The sequence below is a fragment of the Falco punctatus genome (assembly GCF_963210335.1).
Source record: "Falco punctatus genome assembly, chromosome: 11".
NCBI lineage: Eukaryota > Metazoa > Chordata > Aves > Falconiformes > Falconidae > Falco > Falco punctatus.
Window position 1 is genome coordinate 28711790 of NC_137591.1, and position 19569 is coordinate 28731358.

General features: G+C 40.7%; 1 protein-coding gene across 3 annotated transcripts in view; it reads right to left on the reverse strand.

Moving 5' to 3' along the window:
* Positions 1–19569, reverse strand: part of XPR1 (xenotropic and polytropic retrovirus receptor 1) — a 109502-nt gene that overhangs the window by 73231 nt on the left and 16702 nt on the right. The window contains exons 1-2 of one of the 3 annotated variants that reach the window (XM_080407381.1): positions 13595–13694; positions 13185–13286 (exon numbers count right to left, since the gene is read on the reverse strand). The exons of 1 other annotated variant lie outside the window; for it this stretch is intronic. In XM_080407381.1, the coding sequence (XP_080263507.1) occupies positions 13185–13224 (40 nt within the window). In that variant the 5' untranslated portion in view covers positions 13225–13286; positions 13595–13694. Of the gene's footprint in view, positions 1–13065; positions 13097–13184; positions 13287–13594; positions 13695–19569 lie in introns of those variants that run through there. One more of the 3 variants, XM_080407382.1, reaches the window with a different exon arrangement.

Consider the following 19569-nt stretch of genomic DNA (forward strand, 5'->3'; position numbering starts at 1 on the left):
TAAAGAAAAAGCCTTAAAGCAAGTGGGAAAACTCCAATACTTTTTCTCAGGAAAAGTCAGATACTTGCTTGCATTAAGAACCCACCTTGAGTTTCTGGGAACATAGTTGGATGATGGAAGTCTACACTAATACTCCCAAAGGCGGTTTCAGAAAAAAAAAAAAAAAAAAAAAAGACTAGCAAATTTTGAAGTCTTTCTTCCATGCCCTCAGGAGCTTGGTACCACGAAGCTTGGAGCTTCCTGGTACTCAGGAGCTTGGTTCACTGAAAAATATTTAGGAAGAAATGCCTGGTAAGGGTGTACTTCCAAAGATCAGTCTGTCATCATTTCTGGATATCCCCTTACCCTTCTTCCCCAGTTGTGAGGTTTACAGACCATAACATTATATTAATAATAAATATAAATATATAAATAAAAAATCAATAGTATTTTTATCTCAATATATTAATTAGTATCTCAGCCTTGAGAAATCCTCAGAGTCACCTCTTCATTGCCTACCCATCAGCCCTGGAATCAGGCAGCAATCTGCAAGGAGAACTGCACCTGCTATTCTACTGGAGCAATAAACACAAAGTTTTGAAACACTGCACACTCTAAAGGGTCTCCCTGCACCCAAGTCCTTCAAATCCTCATACCGCACAGCTTCATGTAACCCACAGACAATGAGATAACATTATAAATAACAGCAGCATGTCGTAGCTGTTTGCCTCGGTAAATTCCACAGTGAATAAGGCTCCGTGACTCAAGGCTAAACAGCACTTGATTCAAGAGTCATGGGGAAATAGTTTAAAACAAGAAGTGGGACACTGCTTTTCCATCCGTACGTAAAAGCTGTGCCCCTCTCATCTGTCCACAAAGGACAGCTGAAGGACAGCAAGAAAGCTGTTCACTGCTGCCAGGGCCTCTCTCGCAGCCAAATTTCTTGCGTGTTTGTTTGGTCTGCCTCTCCACTGCTCCACTCTTCCAGATTTAACAAACTCAAATTTAAGGGGTTCCTTTTCTGCAGCTGTATTTTCTTGTTGCTGAACCAAAGATCTAAAAGCTTGAGGGAAATCTTTTCCACCGACATACATACAGAGCACATGAAAATGTGCTTCAAGGACACAGCTATTCCTAGCTTACTATGGAGAGAAAAAAAAAAAAAAGCTATCTTCCCAAGAAGCTGTACCCATGACCACTGTAATGATGTGCAAAAGAACCAACAAAGTTCCCACTAGAGCCACAAGCCACCTCCACTCCAATAGTTAATGATTAAATATTTTCCATTTTAAAAGCCTCCTGCCTCTCTTTTCTTCTAATACAATATCAAACATTGGTGTTACCAAACCCCGAGATCACAGGATAAGGGCAAACAAGCTAGAACAATAAGACATGCTATCGCCATGACATCTCAAATAAATTTCAAACTGCATTATCAACACAAGCATTGTTAACTTCTGATCCATTTCTGTGCTGGATGCTATAATTTACCTTCATTTTGGTTATGGAGGTAACCCAGCCAGCCACAACAGCATTACAAAATCATATAACTAGCCAAAACCAGTAGCAGTAATAGCTGTGTCAAAGTGGAGGGCTACAAGACAAACAGCCTGCTTGGAGCTCTTCACATTTAGTGGATCAGAAGAGGCATGCCTATACCTGCTACACACTTGTATTTTGCAGGTGGAACTTGGGAATATTATCCCTCCAGTTACTACATGAAAGAGTAACTCAGGGTAATGGTATTCTGGAGGAACAGTGCCTACCTGGCCTGCTATGTTAGCACTTCTGAAGGCAACCCGGTACATGGACCAAAAGCACAGAGAGGATACAAAAATAACCCAGACAGTGATGCAAGCGGCATTCGTTACTGAATCAATCGTTAAAAGTACACGGCATGCACAGGTAGAGCAATAAACTGATCTTGACTGTGAGCAGAGAAACCTTAAGGAACTGAAATTAAGACAACAACCCCTGTTCTTTAACAAAGGCTGTCAAGCCCACGTCCACAGTGTCTCAACAACACTGCTGACTTGACTGTTATGGACTCCCTAAAGAGCCAGAGAAATTCCAGTGCCATAAACACCAAGGGCTTAAGACACAAAGAAGATAAACACAGACAAGGTAAACTTCAAGAGCAGCACTGCTTGGTTAAATAGATCTGGGCTCAGAAAGATCATGGTTCATAACCAAATCTCACTGACAGCATTGACAGATGCTGTAAACAGCCACACCTTGCAGATGAAAACCACGTTGCATTGCCAATTCTCAAGGCAACGTCTCGGTTCCTTGTTCCAGCACCAACACAGGTGCAGGCCATAGAAGACTTCATTCAGCTTCACAGCTGAGCTGGAGAGCTTATCCCCATACCCACAGAAGAACACGAAGCTTACTGTGATTAGCTTCATAACGTATGAAGCACAGTGGTATTTTATTTCTGACAAAATTTACTATAATTAAAGTAAATAAGAGTCAAATATAGAGCACTTTTACTCTGTTCTACCAATTAAGTGAAGCAAAATTACTAGGTGGGAGAGTTAGGTGGACAAACTGGGCAGTTACAGTTTTGAAGCTGGCACCAGAGACAAGACAACAACATTAAAGGACCAGAGAAGTTCAGAAGTTAAAAGAGCACACCAGTCCAGAGAAACAACTTCACAATAAATCCACTGGCAGGGATGTGTGCTCTCTATTCACTTGCTCAGCCTGGAATTTTACCAGCTGTTTCTCAGAAATAACCATGCAGATTTTCTGAAGTAGCTCAGTTTGCACAACATCATTGTAACTTAAAGGAAAATTACCTCCCCTTTTCCCACTCCTATTTCACAAGTACTTAAGAAAATCCTCTAAAGTAATATTATAAGGAGAACATCAAGAAGACAGAGTTAAATGCCGACCAACAAGCATTTCTTGGTTGGAATATTACATTTATTATTATTCATGATAAACCCACTCCCTAGAGGCTCGTAACAAAACCCAGCAGTGCATGTGTATCTTAACTGGAGTACAGAAGGTCACCACCTTCTAAGGGGTAACAATTATAAAACTCTTAAGAGTTTATCAGCATCAAAAAGACATCCTCAGGCAGTAAGAACAAACACTTCACTAAGTCAGGAGAGGCTGCTCCACATCAGGAACTGTCTCACAGCATCAGTTCAGAAATGCTATGTCCAGGTCCTGCAGAAACCTCTGCAAGATGAGGCGGAAAAAGCTATAAATTTTAATTAATATGCTGCACTGTCACACGAATCATTTTACTTTGTGTTGTACTATGCACAAAGCCATAATTTAATAAAAAAAAAAATTCTGAGTTTTCATCACTGGTTTCCATCATAGTGAACCTCACATTATGTTGCTTTATGCCCTGTTGCACTGCCTGGCATATCAAACAAGGGTCAAGACCACGACCTGGGATATGCAAGTCTAAGCAGGAATGTTTCCTCACCATAATCTGCAGCAGATTCACAACTAGCCTGGAATACAGGTCTGGCTTGGGGGGTTACTACGCAAAGGAGATATGCCAGAAGTGTCTGCAAAATGTTTGACTAATCTGCTTAAACAAAGCCTCTAAAAGTAAAAAACAAAAAAACTTTTAAGTTGATTGTTATCGAATTCTGACTGCTAGAACTATTTTATGCCTAGATGTGGTGTTTAAAGAAAGCCACAGCCTCGTACCCAAATCTTATTTTGTCCTCCAAGTCATACCAGTTCCCCGGAGAATGTGCTACTGCCTCAGATTCCTCCGTTTAGTTTTTTTTAAAGCACGAATGGCCAGCATAAGTGAGGTCAGGCTCCAGTGACCCATCAGGGAAGTACATGAAAGCTGGAGACAAATCTGGGTGATGCTCACTCATCTGTGTCAGCTCTTTAAAGAAAGAACTCCCCTTGTAAAACATGGGTACTTTTTATTCTGTGACTGCATTTGTAAGGTTGGAACAAGAAATATCAAGAATAAAGGAAAACCCTGAAGAGGAAATAAATGGAAAAGATAAACTTCAGATGACACCAACAGGCCTCCCATAAAATGCCTTTATTCTCTAGTTCAGAGACCTCTTCTTAACTGCTACAGGAAAGTCTACAGTTCGCTTTGCAGAAAAGTCCAAACTCAACTTCATAAAGTTTAAAACTGTTAAAAACGTTATTTGTGTTAGACCTGAAAAAGACATGCTTGCAAAAATGTTATAGAATCATCTATTATGTAAAACAAATAAATAGGATATTTCTGAAAAAAATCCTAATTGTGCAGATCTCTCCAAATGAGGCGTCCTTTCGAGAAAGCCAAACCTCACTGGGTGATTGCCACTAACACATGCACCTCATATCACTAGTGGTATCTCCTCAGAGAAATGCAGGCATCTATAGGAGACGACATATCAACGCTAGCACTCCAGCACGTCTCAAATTCAACAAGCCATTTCCTTGCTCATCAAGCTGCCTCAGTGATCTTAGTTATTAGAAATCAATTAGTGCAGCAGTTCAGAAGTTAGGTGTACCGTAACATGCAGACAGGCGGATCTGAAGCTAGCATGCAGATACTGAATTAATAACCAAGGATCTAAATGAGATGGGTTTTTTTCCCCAGGAAGCAAGGCCATCTGAGCCCAGTTTCTGCACATCTGACTTCCCACGCTACCTCTCTCACCCCTTACCCTGAAGTCTCCGAACCCATCAGCAGCTGCCCCAGGTAAGACAAAGCAGTAGGTGGAGTGGAGAGAATGAAACTCCCTGGAACCCTGTTTAGATGAGTTTCTGACGTGAAGTCACTTCTAAAGAAAAACTTCTGGTCTGAACTTGTACTGGGCTCAGACACCAAAATGCAACTAAAGAAACAGGGTGGGGAGGGGTGGTGGCGGGGGGGGGGGGAATCTCAGTTCCAGAGCTCAGGAAACATCTGGCTCCTGAAACAGGTATCTTTTACGAGTTGTGAAATAAGGTATCAATATCAATAGCCAAAAATGATGGCTATATAGTCAGATTCAAATACACACGATCCGTTTTCTGACAGACATTGCACGAGAGGCCATCCATATCCTGCTGAGATAGCAACAACCGAAGGAGTGTATCACACAATTCGGTGTCAGCAGCCAAACCAGGTAGTAGTTTTAGCTAATAAAATACTCAGGGCGGCTAGAGTTCAGGAAGAGAACTGTAAGCCACCACATTCAAAGGCACAGGCGAGCAGCACTAATCGTTCGTGACAAGACAGCATAGCTGAAAGCCAAGAGGCAGGTAGGTTTCCATGATGGATTAAGGCTATCACATAGCAGGGGTGGTGACCAAGCCAGTACACTAAAATAAGACACCGAGGCTCCAAAACAGCTTTTGGCTCCTTACCTCTTAGGCACCTGATAAATGTGAAATGCTGAACCTCCAGAAAAAAAAAAAATAAAAAAAAAAAATAAATATCCAAAGCTTACTTCAAAATCTGAGCCAAGAGTTTAGAAAAATTCTTGTCTCCTTCTTTTCAGGTACACAGGTCTAACTACTGTCAAAGAATCTCAAAAATGGGAAAAGAGGTGAGACCTGGTAGATTTTCAGACCATAGCTCAGATTTTCCCCTCTTCCCCTTCCTTTCGCTCCTCAGTTAACATCGGTATGTCCCACCTAGAGTAGCAACTTATCTCCCAACAGAATAGCTACTGCGAAGACACCTCTTGTACTTTAGAGTATTTGGCACAAATGTTTCTTGGGTTTCTAGAAATTACTGAAGAAGGTGCACTTTTGACCACCAAAGAAGATAGCTCAAGCATCAGAACTGTTAAGACCCTATAGGCTAGAAAAGATCAATTTTCAAAATAATTCAAAATTTTCAAATAATCCTTTTGGATTGAAAACCAGATAAATTTCAAATTATCTTGCATTATCCATCCAATCCAAGTGATCAATGAAGTAGAGAGGTTTCCTTAAAAGAGTTATGAGATTTTAGTATCTTGTGCAATATTCGATATATGCTAAAACCCCATCACTACAGATGTTATAACAGAGGCTATGTCCTCATTATTTTAGCAGCTATCAAGTCTGAAATTATCACAGTGATTAACTGGAGATCATGTCAGCAACTTTCCTAACTTGAAGACAGATAGATAGAGCTGATCACTCACAGACATGGACCTGAAACAAATTACCAGCTATAAAAATGGAATAAACATTGGCTCAATTCCTTCTGTTTTTCAATAAATAGCAAGCTGTTTTTCTCTTCCCATTCTATGTTAAGCTACCCCTAAGTTTCTGACGTCTCAAAAACACCCACCGAACAATACATGTTAAAGTTAGAAAATGCATCCCATTTAATGATGATGTTGTGGCAGTATAAGCTTCAAAACAGAAAGAGGAGGGCCCTCATGAGATGTTCACCTAAAAGAAGATGAAAGTTGTCAGAAGAATGCATTCCAACTTCTAGAGACTTCTAATTTCTATGTAGGAATCAAACTTAGATTTAAGTTCCTTGTGTTTGAAACTATACTAAATAACCAGTCCCAAACGCTCAGGCTACAAACAGCCTGTGGATCTGCCCCCACCAGAGCTATGACCAAATATTTCTCTTCAAGCATATGGTTGGCAACTCTGGCCAGCCCCCAATCTCAGAAACAAATTAATTCTCTGACTATACAGCACTTCACAGAGGTAATTAATCTCCAGTAGGGTTAGCCTGCTGATGCTCAGAAACCACCGGTTATGTGAATAACCACCAAGAAAATCACAGAGAACTGCAACTCTGGTGGCGTTTTCAGACCCTATCTTACCTCCATATATTTGTGTAATTATTCAGTAGCAAATTAACTGTTATATAGACAGGAAAAAAAAAAGTAATAATGAAAGCAGGTTCCTGATGAATATCCGTTATCTCCCTCCAGCACCACAATGCAATAAACCAAACATCTCCCAGAACTACCACCGGTTATTCCTGCTCTGCTTCCTCGTGCAATCGGCACTATCGTGCTATGGGCATCGAAGAACCAACCCCAGACCTTCAGCCGCCTCTTTCTGCAGAAAAGGGGTAGGACCTTCCACCCTCTTATGGAAACAGATCATTATGCTGGAAAACTGAGGAAGAGAGAATACAGTCACACACCTCACACCACCAAACCAGGCAATAAACCCTTACCGCAAACAGTGCGCTATTGCATTTGTAGCTATTTAGCTTACCTCGTTTTGTAGGGACAGTAGCACATTTGGTCCACATGTAAAAACAGACCGAGTTCTTACTTCAACCTCAATTCTAATTTGAAATGGTGGAATTAAGACACCGAAAAAGTGTAGAGTGCTCTTCAATTTATTCTTGATTTCTTTTCCCCCTGCAATCTATAAAAAAACCCCACCCCACACACCCCCCAGCTAGCTGTAAGAGCAGGTTACTAACATTTCAGGCCACACATTGGAAGTGTTGTTCATTTCAGGTTTGTTTTTTTTTTTAAAACTCATCTTTCAGTGAAAAATGGTCCAATTGCTAGTTTTACTGTTTTATCACAGAAAATTCTCACGTGATCCAGGCTTTCAGAAAGTTACAGAGATTCCTATGCTCCGTTGCTAATACAAGCTACGTTTTCAGAATATGAACAAAGTCCTTTCAGCTGTAATTGCACAGTGTAGAAAAATCCCACATTTTTCTAGGCTGGGAAGGAATCTATGCATTCCGCAAGTAACACTTTTACAGAAGCCAGATGATTTTTTTTAATTTCACACAACTTCTCAAGCTGCCATCTACTCAACTTTTCTCCTTCCTCTGAAGTTACAAGAGAAGTAAGCAGTTCACGTTGTTTGCAAATGTACAAGGGAAGCTTAACACCACCCAATTACTTTGGAAGGTTTTTGCCAAGAACTGCCCACAACACTAACAGAAACCTCAAATGTTTCATGCCGATCTGAAAATACCTTAAGTTAAAAGACCTGACACCCTCTTCCCAGTGGTAATATTTCTTACTAGTTTCAAATAACTTGCTTTGGCTGCAATGTGGTCATAAGACAAAACACTCATCGTTTGCTGGCCCACGCTCACGAATATTGAGCAGGTGGAACACTGGGGAGATCAGCTTGCTCTCCATCAGATCCCATTTTTAATCAGCTTGGCTAAAAGCCAAGGGTTATAGAAACCAGTGACTTGCTCAGAACTTTTAGATTGTTTAATCCTGGAAGTATGGCTAATTCCAGTATTAAACAATTTAAAAGTTCTGAGCAAACACCTGTGATGGAGCTAGTGAAGGTTAAGTCCGTGTACAAGATTAAAGCAGTTTAATGCAGCCGAGACCTGGTGTAAGCAACACCATCCTCCACCACGGACAGCACCTATTTACAAGTAGTAAAAAAAAATAAATTACTCCTGCTTTAATAGCAGTATGAGACTTTCATGCCATTGTCACAGTCACAAGTGGCTAAATTCTGGCAAAAAACCCTAAACAAAAATACCATGGCAGCAGATGTGATGAACATGCAGTACCCCCCTACAACTGCGTAGCATGTTCTGGGATTCCCACCAGGAAGCTATTCTCCTAAGAGTATTCTTTACTGCGTGTATGCATACTAGGAGTTGAGAAATACCAGCACTGCATGAAACTGTGACCAAATAAGCCTAGTTACATTTGCAGAGGTCCAAAGAACAGAACCATTAGACCTGCTTATAGCCTGTGTCACCATCACAAGCACCGGCTCTTCCAACCAGATCCAAGTGGCTTAAGAATGCCATCATTTGTTCCAGCACAAAAATGAATTTCCACAATTCAGCCAGTTGAAATGAATGTAGTTTTAAGCAGTTTTATAGTATAAACAAAGATCAGTGGAAGAAATGCAAAAGTAGCCAATAATTGAGATAATACTGCTTCCTACCCCCAAACCTCTCCTTCCAAATCCCCAAATACTAGGTCTGCAAGTGAATCCTCAAGCCTGGATTGCGGAGATAAGAAACAGGCAAATGGATGAACATCACAAAATTAACTTGTTTGAAGACAGTAAAGCAAAAAAACGCAGCACTGAGGGAAGCTTTTTTTTTTTTTTTTCCTTTGAATGCTATGAACTGAAGACTGCCAAAACAGATAACAGATGGCTTGCACTGGACAAGTAATATTCAATATCTATTGAAGCTGGAGTTGTCTGAAGAAGTTTTTAAAAAAGTTTCCCAAAAGTTAGAGAGACCAAAAGCATCCAAAGGAACATCAGACAGGTTCCGAGTATTGTAGCACAGCGTCAGGCTTCCTGCCATCGCAGGAGCAGGTCTCCAGGTATCGGTCAGGACAGCAACGTGACCCAAGTACGTATGGCACCAGCAGTACTACAAGGAGAGATTTATTGAGTCTTGAAGGCACTCAGAGCTTTGCCTAACAAGACTTCACCACTACTGCACACTCTAAACAGCATCTGCTTAAAAACAGAACATCTTCCCTTAGTAACGGATTTTTACAAGTTAATCTACAATTCATATCCTTTAGTCTAAAACAGACATGTTAAACAGTGAGGTTTGGTTCGGTTTGGGGGTTTGTTGTTTTGGTGGGGTTTTTAACCCGAATTACGAGTTCACGTACATTTCTTATAAGAGGAGGTCAAACTCTTTCTCTTGACTGACTCAAATGAAAACATATTGAGATTATGAGTAAATGTAGCCAGCCATAAATCTTTCTCCCTCAATTAGCTTCTACAATCAACTGAAGAACAGCATCAAGAATACCCTGCAGATTTGAACAAGAAACAGCAATTTACAAGATATAAATAATCACTTTTGATACAATTGGGAATATGAAGATAATTACATACTTCTCTAAACATAGCTGCATGGGATTTTACCCATCCTTCTGGAGACAAGCATTGCCTTCCATCAATGTTTTAGCCACTGTAGACATCTTAACCTCCCATCTTATTCTTCCTGAAGTTCAGGTACTATCTATCTTTTTAGGCACACCATAAATTTATTCCAAGTAGGTATTCACATTACTACTGTAAAACAGTAAAAATAAAGTTTCTGTAAAATTCCTTTCTACGTAGCTCCTACTAGCATTTTGACTAGGTTTTGAAAGAGTGCCTTAAGTTAGCAAGTCTAGTTGGGCACTTCTTTCCATCATGCTGGAGTCACTGAAATCACAGTCACATGAAACCCATGGTTTGTCTGAAACCTTGGCTGTGCTCATTTTCCCCACATCTTCATTTCCCAGAGCCAGTGAACTGTATGATAAAATAAACAACTTTTCTATGAGTTCTCTTATGGACCAACATGACACAGGGCCAAGATTCTACATGCACTTGATGATGCCCTGATTTCCTTCCTTTCCGTATCATGTCTTCCTCAGTCCTATTTAAAAACTTTTAGTAGTATTAATGACATACTCAAGTCATTCAACAACTGAAGAGCAAGACAGTTAGTAGCATCATTATCTGTTTTACCAAATTAAATATTTTCATTTGTGAGGGAGCCATTCTTACCCCACTGTAATCTAAGCGCGCCTACCTCAGCACTTCAGCTGGTCAAAGAAAAGCAGAGTTTAACAATTAGCACAGGGTCACAGCATGTTAATGGATTTTACTGCATGCTACATATATTGGTATTCAGAAAGATTAATGGCAGAAAATGCATTAATTAATCATCTTAACGAGCCTGATTGTTTCTCTAAAGGAAAGGCAAGAAAACCAGTTCTTGCTCACAAGTGGGGAATGTGTGCTGTCTGCCACATACCTCTCTGTATTGTTCAAGTATCCTGGGGTTACTAAACTGCAACAACACGTGGCTCACTCCAGAACCCTACCGCCTCCAGCAGCAGCGTTCTTCTTCAGAGCACCCTGCACTGGTGAGCAATGTCGCCAGGGGATTCTCCATCCCAGGGTGACAAGAGGAAAAAAAGCAACAACGAAAAAATCCCACTAGCATGGCGGGTGGGGGTGCAGAGTTTAGTCCTCCGATCTTATCTGCATGCAAAGCTCTGATGTCACACTAATTCCAATGGGACCAGTTGTGTTACTCCCTGTAGGTACCATTCAAGACTCCAAATGATCACTTCAATTTTAGGTTTATTTTCAGTTTACAGATGTATCAACAAGTTATTTTCTCCCTTCTCACTCAGACTCAAGCCTTCCAACAAGCATTTTCAAAAGACACACTTGACAATAATTACAATAAATTAGTAACACACACTAAAACTTGATTTTGGCAAATCTAAACAAATTCTAAAGTGCTAGCACACCTTCCCTTCAGCACTCAGTGACAAAGCACTGGTAAAAGCCATTTACCACCCAAGACTAACAGAACTTTACTCCACTGCCATTTGGAAATAGTAAGGAGCCGCCTAACTCTTGCATGATTACCGTCAAGACAAACCATCAGATACTACTGCCAAGAAGCTGATTTCTCTGCTCCTGACATTACGCCTTCTGTTAGATTAAGAGCTTCTCTTCTACTGTGAGGAAATATAACTTTCTTTTATTCTTGGTTTCAGCTAATGACATTTTACCCCCTCCTGAACAGAAACCAAAGGTAAAATGGAAAGGCTCAGGTCTACTGCTCTTTAAAATACGCTTTTACAAATTACCACCTCCTTTTATCATTGCTTCAACTTACGTTAATAAAATTAACATATCTTAGCTCAGATTTCTGACATTAAAGGTTGCAAGAGGCCTACACAACACCTTATCTAACAGTCCACCTCGGAGAAGCTCCACGCGATACAGATGTCAGAAGCTGCCTGCAGTTTGAATTTCAAAAGCTACCCCTATCAGCCTACATCAATCACAGGAAAATATAGATCTGTTTGCTTCAAGAGAAAAGATTTTTGCCTTTATAGCTGTAAAAAAAAAAAAAAAAAAAAAGTTTCTTAAAAACCGTCTCTATTGATTTTAACAAGAGCAAGGAGCACTCAGAACACCAACAAACCAAATCACCTATTAACCCCTGGGAGAAAGTCCTGTGGCAAGTTTTGCAGCCCTTCAGCTGCCTAATAAAAACACCTGTGTACAGTGGCCATGTATCATCATCTGAACAATCATCGTGCATTTTTCCCCCCCTTAAAATTTTTAAGTCACACCAGCTGCCCAAATGCATTTGAGGAGAAGCCTCATTCAGGCCAGGTATCACGTATTTGTCATTACACTTATTTGCCCCAAAGCACAAAGGCCTGCCCTAGAAGTCAGATAATTAGAACAGTTAATGAATCATTTTAATATTGCAAGTCCTTAAGTGTCTTGGAACCTCTACCAGGTTTCATGAATTTCCATGAATTTAGTTAACACACACTATAAGGCAGGTATGAAATAGTAAAATTTTTGTTGGTTAAAGTTTCTTCCGCAGGATAAATTTACTTATTATGCAAAATCAGTTCCAAGATATTCAAATTAAATACCAGCATCACCAGGGAAAGCTCCACTACTTTCATACACAAACAGTAAGAACAAAGGCAGGCAGAAGGAATTTAGTTTTTTTAAAAAATCCTCAAGCTTGTACTCAAATGAAGTTCTTAATGCCACACTTCTGATAATCACTGAGTGCAAATCAAACAAACACCACTCCTCCCCCCAAAGGAAATGCTTTAAATATGGGAAGTGGAACACTTAAACAGGTTAAATATAAAAAATAAAAATCCTAATACACAGTGAAACATCTGAAATTCCAATGACCCACGGCAGAGCAGGACATGCAAAACCCTGAGGCTCTGCACCATCGGCAACGGACAAGGCAGAGCACAAAGCAGCTGGAGGACAAAGCTCCCTCTTGCTATCTTTAATAAGCAGACTATGATATCTTGCTCTCTGCCAGCACCAACTGCTAGGGAAGCTTAAAAGGAAGTTCATTACGAGTAAATTTTGACACCAAAACCAGCTACAGCAGCAGATCATGGAATGAGGTACAACGTGGCTACTATTTAAGAGGTCCTTCTTTGCAACTGGAACAGTCATTCTGATGACCAGTGTTAAGATGTTCACAAAACAAAATCAGCCCAACTGCTACGCTGAAAAGGTAGTTTTGGGGGGAGAGAAAAAAAAAATAATGAAAGCTTGCAAGAGAGCAGCTCACGAGAAACAGAAAACAACAGTGGCTTCACTGATCAAGTGCCACAGAAGGCGATCACAAAGCAGAAAAAATTAAACAGGACAACTTCCAAGTCACTCAGAACCCACCAGAAAATCTCTTCATGCTTCTCAATCATGACAGAATTCACAATCCATTTTCTACATTTCATGGTTTCTAGGAGAATATACACCACCATACATGTACTCGTTCGATAGCTTTCACTTACAGGCAACGGGCCAAGAAGACGCCTGCCTCATTAGGCACATGTCAAAGCCTACATTTCAATACTACAGAGCCATACACAGACTTCCAACAATTCAATAAACTTCTGGGGAAAAAAAAAAAAAAAAAAAAAAAAAATAAGAAACAGCCCATCCAGCAAAGTAGCTAACTCAACCTCAGAGGCCAGGCATGACAGACCTTGTTCCCAGATAGAAGACTTTTGCTTAGGAGACACGCAAGCTGACTACCTTTAATGTAATCTTAACTTTAATAATTTAATTTTTTAATTAACAAAATGATTTAAGTAAAATTTTAACTTTAATCTTAAAATTAATAATTTTAAGAATTCTAAGGAAAACAATGTCATACATAAACAATGTACTGGAAAGCAGTAAAGGTTCTGAGCTTACTCACGTTATCTTACGTTCCTCTGAAACAGTGTCATGATTTCAACAGTTTTACAAGACTTAATGAAGACACGGAGTGAAACAGCTCAGCACCATCAGTGCTGGGTCTTCCCCTTGCCAGCACCATGCCTTCTGCAGGAACTCGCTCCTGGCCCAGAAACCAAACCACAGTTTTCTGCTTCTTCCTCTTCCTCCTCAGCAGTTGCACATAATCCAAGTTGTAACGCTTGCACTAAAGTTTTACAGAATATACAAGTGTCTTCACTCACCACGCTCTAAATTAGCTACCCAAAAAAATATAAAAGAAATATTGTGGTCTATAAAAGCAAGATACAGCCAAACTCAAAATCAGCTTGTCAAAGAACCAGGCACCAACTCCTATTTCAGTCATAAAATTCCTCGCTATGCAGCAAGGAGGAAGCTACAATAAAAATAAAATGACAAGAGAAGGCTATTAAACAAAATCTGCCTTTAAAAATGATCCGATATCACAAATGCTACTTGTACTTTGTGAATGTAACCAATTTGACAGGAGCAGTAACTGGAAACAGATTGTAGTTGACACATTGACGTATTTCTACTCTTGATTTAACAGGGAAGTCGTTCAACTTTCTACTGGTTTTCTAACTTGAAATAAAATAACAATGAAAGTGAAGAGACGAGAGCCTCCCCATCCACAGAGAAGAGGCCACAGCTAACGGCAGGTGGTTCAGTTCTTCAGCTGGCTCTCCCTGCCCCATGACAGACAGCATTTCTGCAGACTGAATTCCTAAACCACTAGATCAAAGCTTGTGCTATTCATTTATTTTATTATTGACGGGTCCCAGAAACTTCAAGACTTGCACGAGTCTCAATTCAATCTAGGAAAATTAGGGTTTTGCAAATAATTTATATTCACAGGTTCATTGGAAAAAAGCCACAAATGAAAATGCTTAAGTGCAAAATATGTGAACATTTAATTGCTCTAAAAGCTATTTCTTTTTACATTAAGATTATATTGGCTGATAACAAAAACCATGCGTACAGGTGCACTTTAGATTAATAAAAAGTAGTATCAGAGACAAAGCAAAAAGACTGCTGTTGAACACAGCTACCTAAATAAATGCTGCTTAGGTGAGAATATCTGGTAAATTGTAAAACCAGAAACGTATGGCGAGAAAAGACACAACCTGATTGCCTACCTACAGCGCAAAAGACAACTGTAATCCATAACTCGTTGCTAGTTTCATAGACTTCTCCACTTCTGGAATAAATATACTGCTTAACAAGACAGACATACAGTCTCCGTGCAGGTTCTACATTCAGACTATTGATACACGTATGCAAAACAAAATCTCTGTTTTCACGAAAATTGTCCCGAAACCCACACCCACAGAGGATGCACTATATATTTCTTACAGCTATGTGAAGATAAACTTTGCACTGCCTATGGAACTATATGCAATATATCTTTCCCTTAAAAGTAACCCCGTTCCTTAGGCTTTGAAATGCAGGAGTAAACGTACCAACAGAAAGAACAACACCTAAGTAAAATACATAAATAAAAAAAGCCACCAACCACAAAACATCAAAACCAACGAATTATTCACATTATCTTCTCGACAACAAAGAGCCCGTCAGTTCAGGTAGGCCTCTTCAGAGCTGCCATTTCTCTCCCCCCCCCCCCCCCCCCTTGCCAGTTTAGTTCCACTTTAGTTTAGGCAGCAGCATAATCCTCCCGCTTTGATCAGCTGCAAAACTGCTTGTTCTAAACAGACGGATGCGCGGAGCCGTCACATTCCACAGTCAGTCATCTTCTTGCAGCTTCCCCAGCCAGAAAGTGAGCACCCAGCAGCAGCTAATAGAGCTGGGTTCCTTAATTCAAGATCAAGAATATTTGTAAATAAATATACGTACAGAACACTTACTAAATAGGCCACTTTCTATTAGGATCTGAACAGATTATTTTTCTCCCACACACTGAAGAAAAGCACAAAAGATTAACTCAAGGTCGGCAGGCACACACGGTACACCACGGACCTATACAACCAGGGAGTAGATGCTGCCTCCTCCCTTACAACTCTTCTCAGAAACAGCCACGGTCTTTGAAACCAAACTATGAATTTCCCTTTCCATCAACAAATGATTGCACCAAGCACGGCGTAGAAGAAGGGCGCTGGATAAAAACCAGCAAACTCACTCTCAGATGGCAAACTCCCTGCTTTGTTTAGGTTTCAAATAGCCTTTCAAGCCCTTGTTTTCATTTCAAATAACCTCTTGGCATCCTCCAAAACTGAAGATCTAGATAAATTAACTTTCCAACGAAGATCAGCGCAACATTATGCAAAATAGAAAGAGTGCTGCCTAATCCAGAAGCTGCAAGTGCAAAGCAGCTGCACTCACTTCCGACACAGCAGAAGTGAATTCTAACTTAAAAATCAGAAGCAGGACTTAGTATTAAAAAAATCTCAATGTAAGTCTTGAAAGACTAAAAACAGAACTATGACTCAAACCAAATCTGAATCCACAAATAAGACTCAAACACTTTAAATACAGAAGTTGCCAACTCTCACCATACACAACACGACACTCGAGCAACTAAGCGTAGTACTTCAGGCACTTCCTCATTTTTGCTAATTTCTGTAAATAAACTTTAAATCGAAAAACAGAGAATGACAAAATGCCAGTTCTCAAGCAGTCCAAAACATCCTGGCCAAAGGGCTGGAAAAAGTAAACCTAAGAATGGGAAGAGAACTCATGGTGGCAGTTTTCTCCATTCCATTAGAGACAAATATTGTCATCCAGAAAAAAAAAAATAATTGAAATAACACCACCTCTTTGGTTTACAGTTACAACCCACTCCTAAAAGATGAAAGCTGTACTGACATCAGTTAATACTCTGAGAGGTTTGGGGTTTACTTCCTCTGTTTAAAAATCTCACAACAGCAGAACTGTGCAAAGACTGTAAGGTCTGACGGATATTTGCAACAGAACTCAAGGAAGTTGTGGTATTTAACACTATGTCTAAGCTTCTTCCCCTCTACCTTTTTTTTTTTTTTTTTTAATTTGGAATATTTCAAGTGGGATCTCCTGTAACTGGTATAAAGTGATTAGACAGTAACATTACAGCACCAGAAACCGAACACTTCCATTCTCCAGACAACACTTAGACAAAAAGACCGTTTTCAAACTCCAACAGGATCTTGCTGAAGTAACTGCAAAATAATGAGAGAAAAGAGCACAAGTATGAAGTGGTTTCATGTAAATCGCAGCTTCTTGCAGTATTCAGAATAAATCCCCCTGCAATATTCTAATTTTGCACTCCAGCACAAGTCAGTATAGGACTTAATAAAAATCAAGCCCCTTCAGATACCAGAAAGTTAAGACAAACTGGAAGCTAGTATCTGGAAGGCTTTGGCATGGTTATTCAGTATTATTTTTTTTTAAATAATAAAATTCAAAAGCCCACAGCATCAACCATAATCTTGAGATTCTTGTGCCACTTCCCCTTGCCACAGCAGAGGATCACTCATTTATCTGCTGCTGCACATGGTGTTTGTCCAGCAAAGGTAACAGAAAAAATTATAGGCTGGCTAGGAGCCATAATGGCAACTCTCCTCAGCATAGGTGGAAGTTAGGATGGAGAAATTCATAAGGCAGGAAAAGAATACTGACACTAGCTTTTTACCTGCTCTAAAGAGTAAAATGGTGCACGTAAATGAAAATCTCAAACAGACATCAGTCTAGTTATGTACAAAAGAACACACAGCGCCGTAATTTCTCTTCCTTATTTGATAGGTAAAGCTTCAAAATATCTCAGAAAAGTTATCATGCGTGATACCATGCACCATAGAGGCACAGTTGAACACTAACGAGAGTAAAACACCCAAACAAAATGAGAATTGCAGCCAAGGTCAGAAGGTGGTGATGGAGCGCAGAAACACCTCTTCCCAAACTCACTCCATTATCACTCATACCTCGATATCCATGAAATCACTCCTGAAACAAATGGAGGATGGCAAACCCCTCCAGCATACCCTGCTTGCCACATAAAAAAGGGGTCTGTAAAATTGCAGTAGAAGGCTGCAGAATTGCTACAATTAAGGTTTGCTGCCTTTGGTTTCAAAATGGCCACTGATCATCTTTATGTAAGTTAGGTAGAGAGAGCAAAGCCTTTAAGCACAGGCTATAAAGCACTCTGTGTAACTACGGAAATACCGAACTAAAGGATTTGGCAACCTAGCCTGACTTTATTAGCAGGGGTGGGGGGACCCTTCTTCAGCTGGCGAGAGTTCCTGCATCAGCAATTCCTGACTGACAGCTGGGCTGTACCAGCCTCCCTCTCCGTGTCCCCAGGGAAATGAATTCCGTGTCTGATGACTAATTCATTATTCGGATTTGTGCTTAGGCAAGTCCAAGCCCAGATCATGCACCTTCCAACGCTGAATTCCTCCTCAGCCGGAAAGTGAGCGGGTGCACATCTGTTCCATCTAGAACATCGCATTAGCATGCGGCCACATCAACCCAGCTCAATCAGCTGAGAACAAAAGCCGGGATTGAATCTGTAGGAGCTGGCTGAAAGCAGAAGAAACTGAAAGGGAAATTGGTACAGATCAATTCTAGCAGAGCTGCATTTGGATTTCTAAAACTGGAGAGGCAGATTTGAAAGCTCTTTTGTCGGTACCTTTGGTGCCTTTGAGACTCGAGCTCTAAGTCCTATTTAACACTGGCAGCAGCAAACTAACCTTCCACTGTAAGAAGACATGGGTGCAGCTCACACCAGAGCCAAAGACACCAGCTGGGGAAGCAGAGTGTCCACATGCACACAGAAACGTGAGCCAGGAACCAAAAGCAGCCTGGCAAGCTCCACTCCGCACTGCAGCCCCTCCAAGAGCCGGGGGCTGAGCCCTGACCCAGCTTCTGGCAGGCTGGCTGCGCACAGATGAACCTGCTTCACATCTCCCCTTCGCTATCCTTCTCGCTCCTTCGCCTTCTGAGGCTTCAGCATGAAGACATCTGCTGAAGAGAACAGTACTGAAGCTGCGGCAGGCTCCCCGTTGCTGATGTATTGGTAAAACTCACAGCTGACACGGTGCATTTTTGCAGGATCTGAAGTGTTCACCAGAACGAGCAGTCACCGTCCAGCCAGGATCACTGCAGCAGATGGGGCCGGTCAGGTGTGGCAGACCCTACCAGCTCAGCCTCCTGTCTCTAACCTCTCTGCCTCCGACTGCTCAAAATGTCATTCTCAATCCATATTTTACCATCTTACCCTGTGAAACACTTAGTTTTAATAAACAAGTCTTATCGACATCCTACTAATTAAATCTACATGATAAATGAATGTCATGTGTTAAGAGCATCACCTACAGCATCTGAACCCTGCAAACGCATCCTCTATATACACAATTATCACTCGTGAGCACTGAGGTTAATCCAGTTTGATCACAGATGAACAGAAGGTATTTTTGCTCCTTGCCTTCTCTGGGAAGCCACCTTGTCTCTAGATTACAGTGAACTGTAACCTCATAAAGGCTTCACAAGGACATGAAATTTCCAGCCAATGTTTTCCTGCACCCATGTTCACCAAGGTCTGAGCAGGACCAAGCCTTGACTCAGGCTTCTAACGGAGAAGCGTGTTCTCCTGTGGCTGGGCAGGGGAAAAACTGAACCTTTGCCTTGGGCTGCTGCAGAGCTCAAGGACCATTTGGCACATACAAAAGACTATGAAGTAACGTGGAATGCCGTATCAGGCTGCCGGATTATTTATTTCCTTGCTTCCTAATTGCTACTTCTGATTAGGGAATACAAAGTCATATCAAAACACTGAAGTACAAACCATTAACCTATTTATAGACTTTATCTTACAGGTACATCAGCCAATCCTGTGCATTATTATCCCATTTTACTGCATTGTCTGTGACTCACTCCTACAGCTGTGCTCACAAGGGAGGTGCCTTTAAAAAGCATACCTGGCTTCACAAATTAGCAACCCCACCGCGA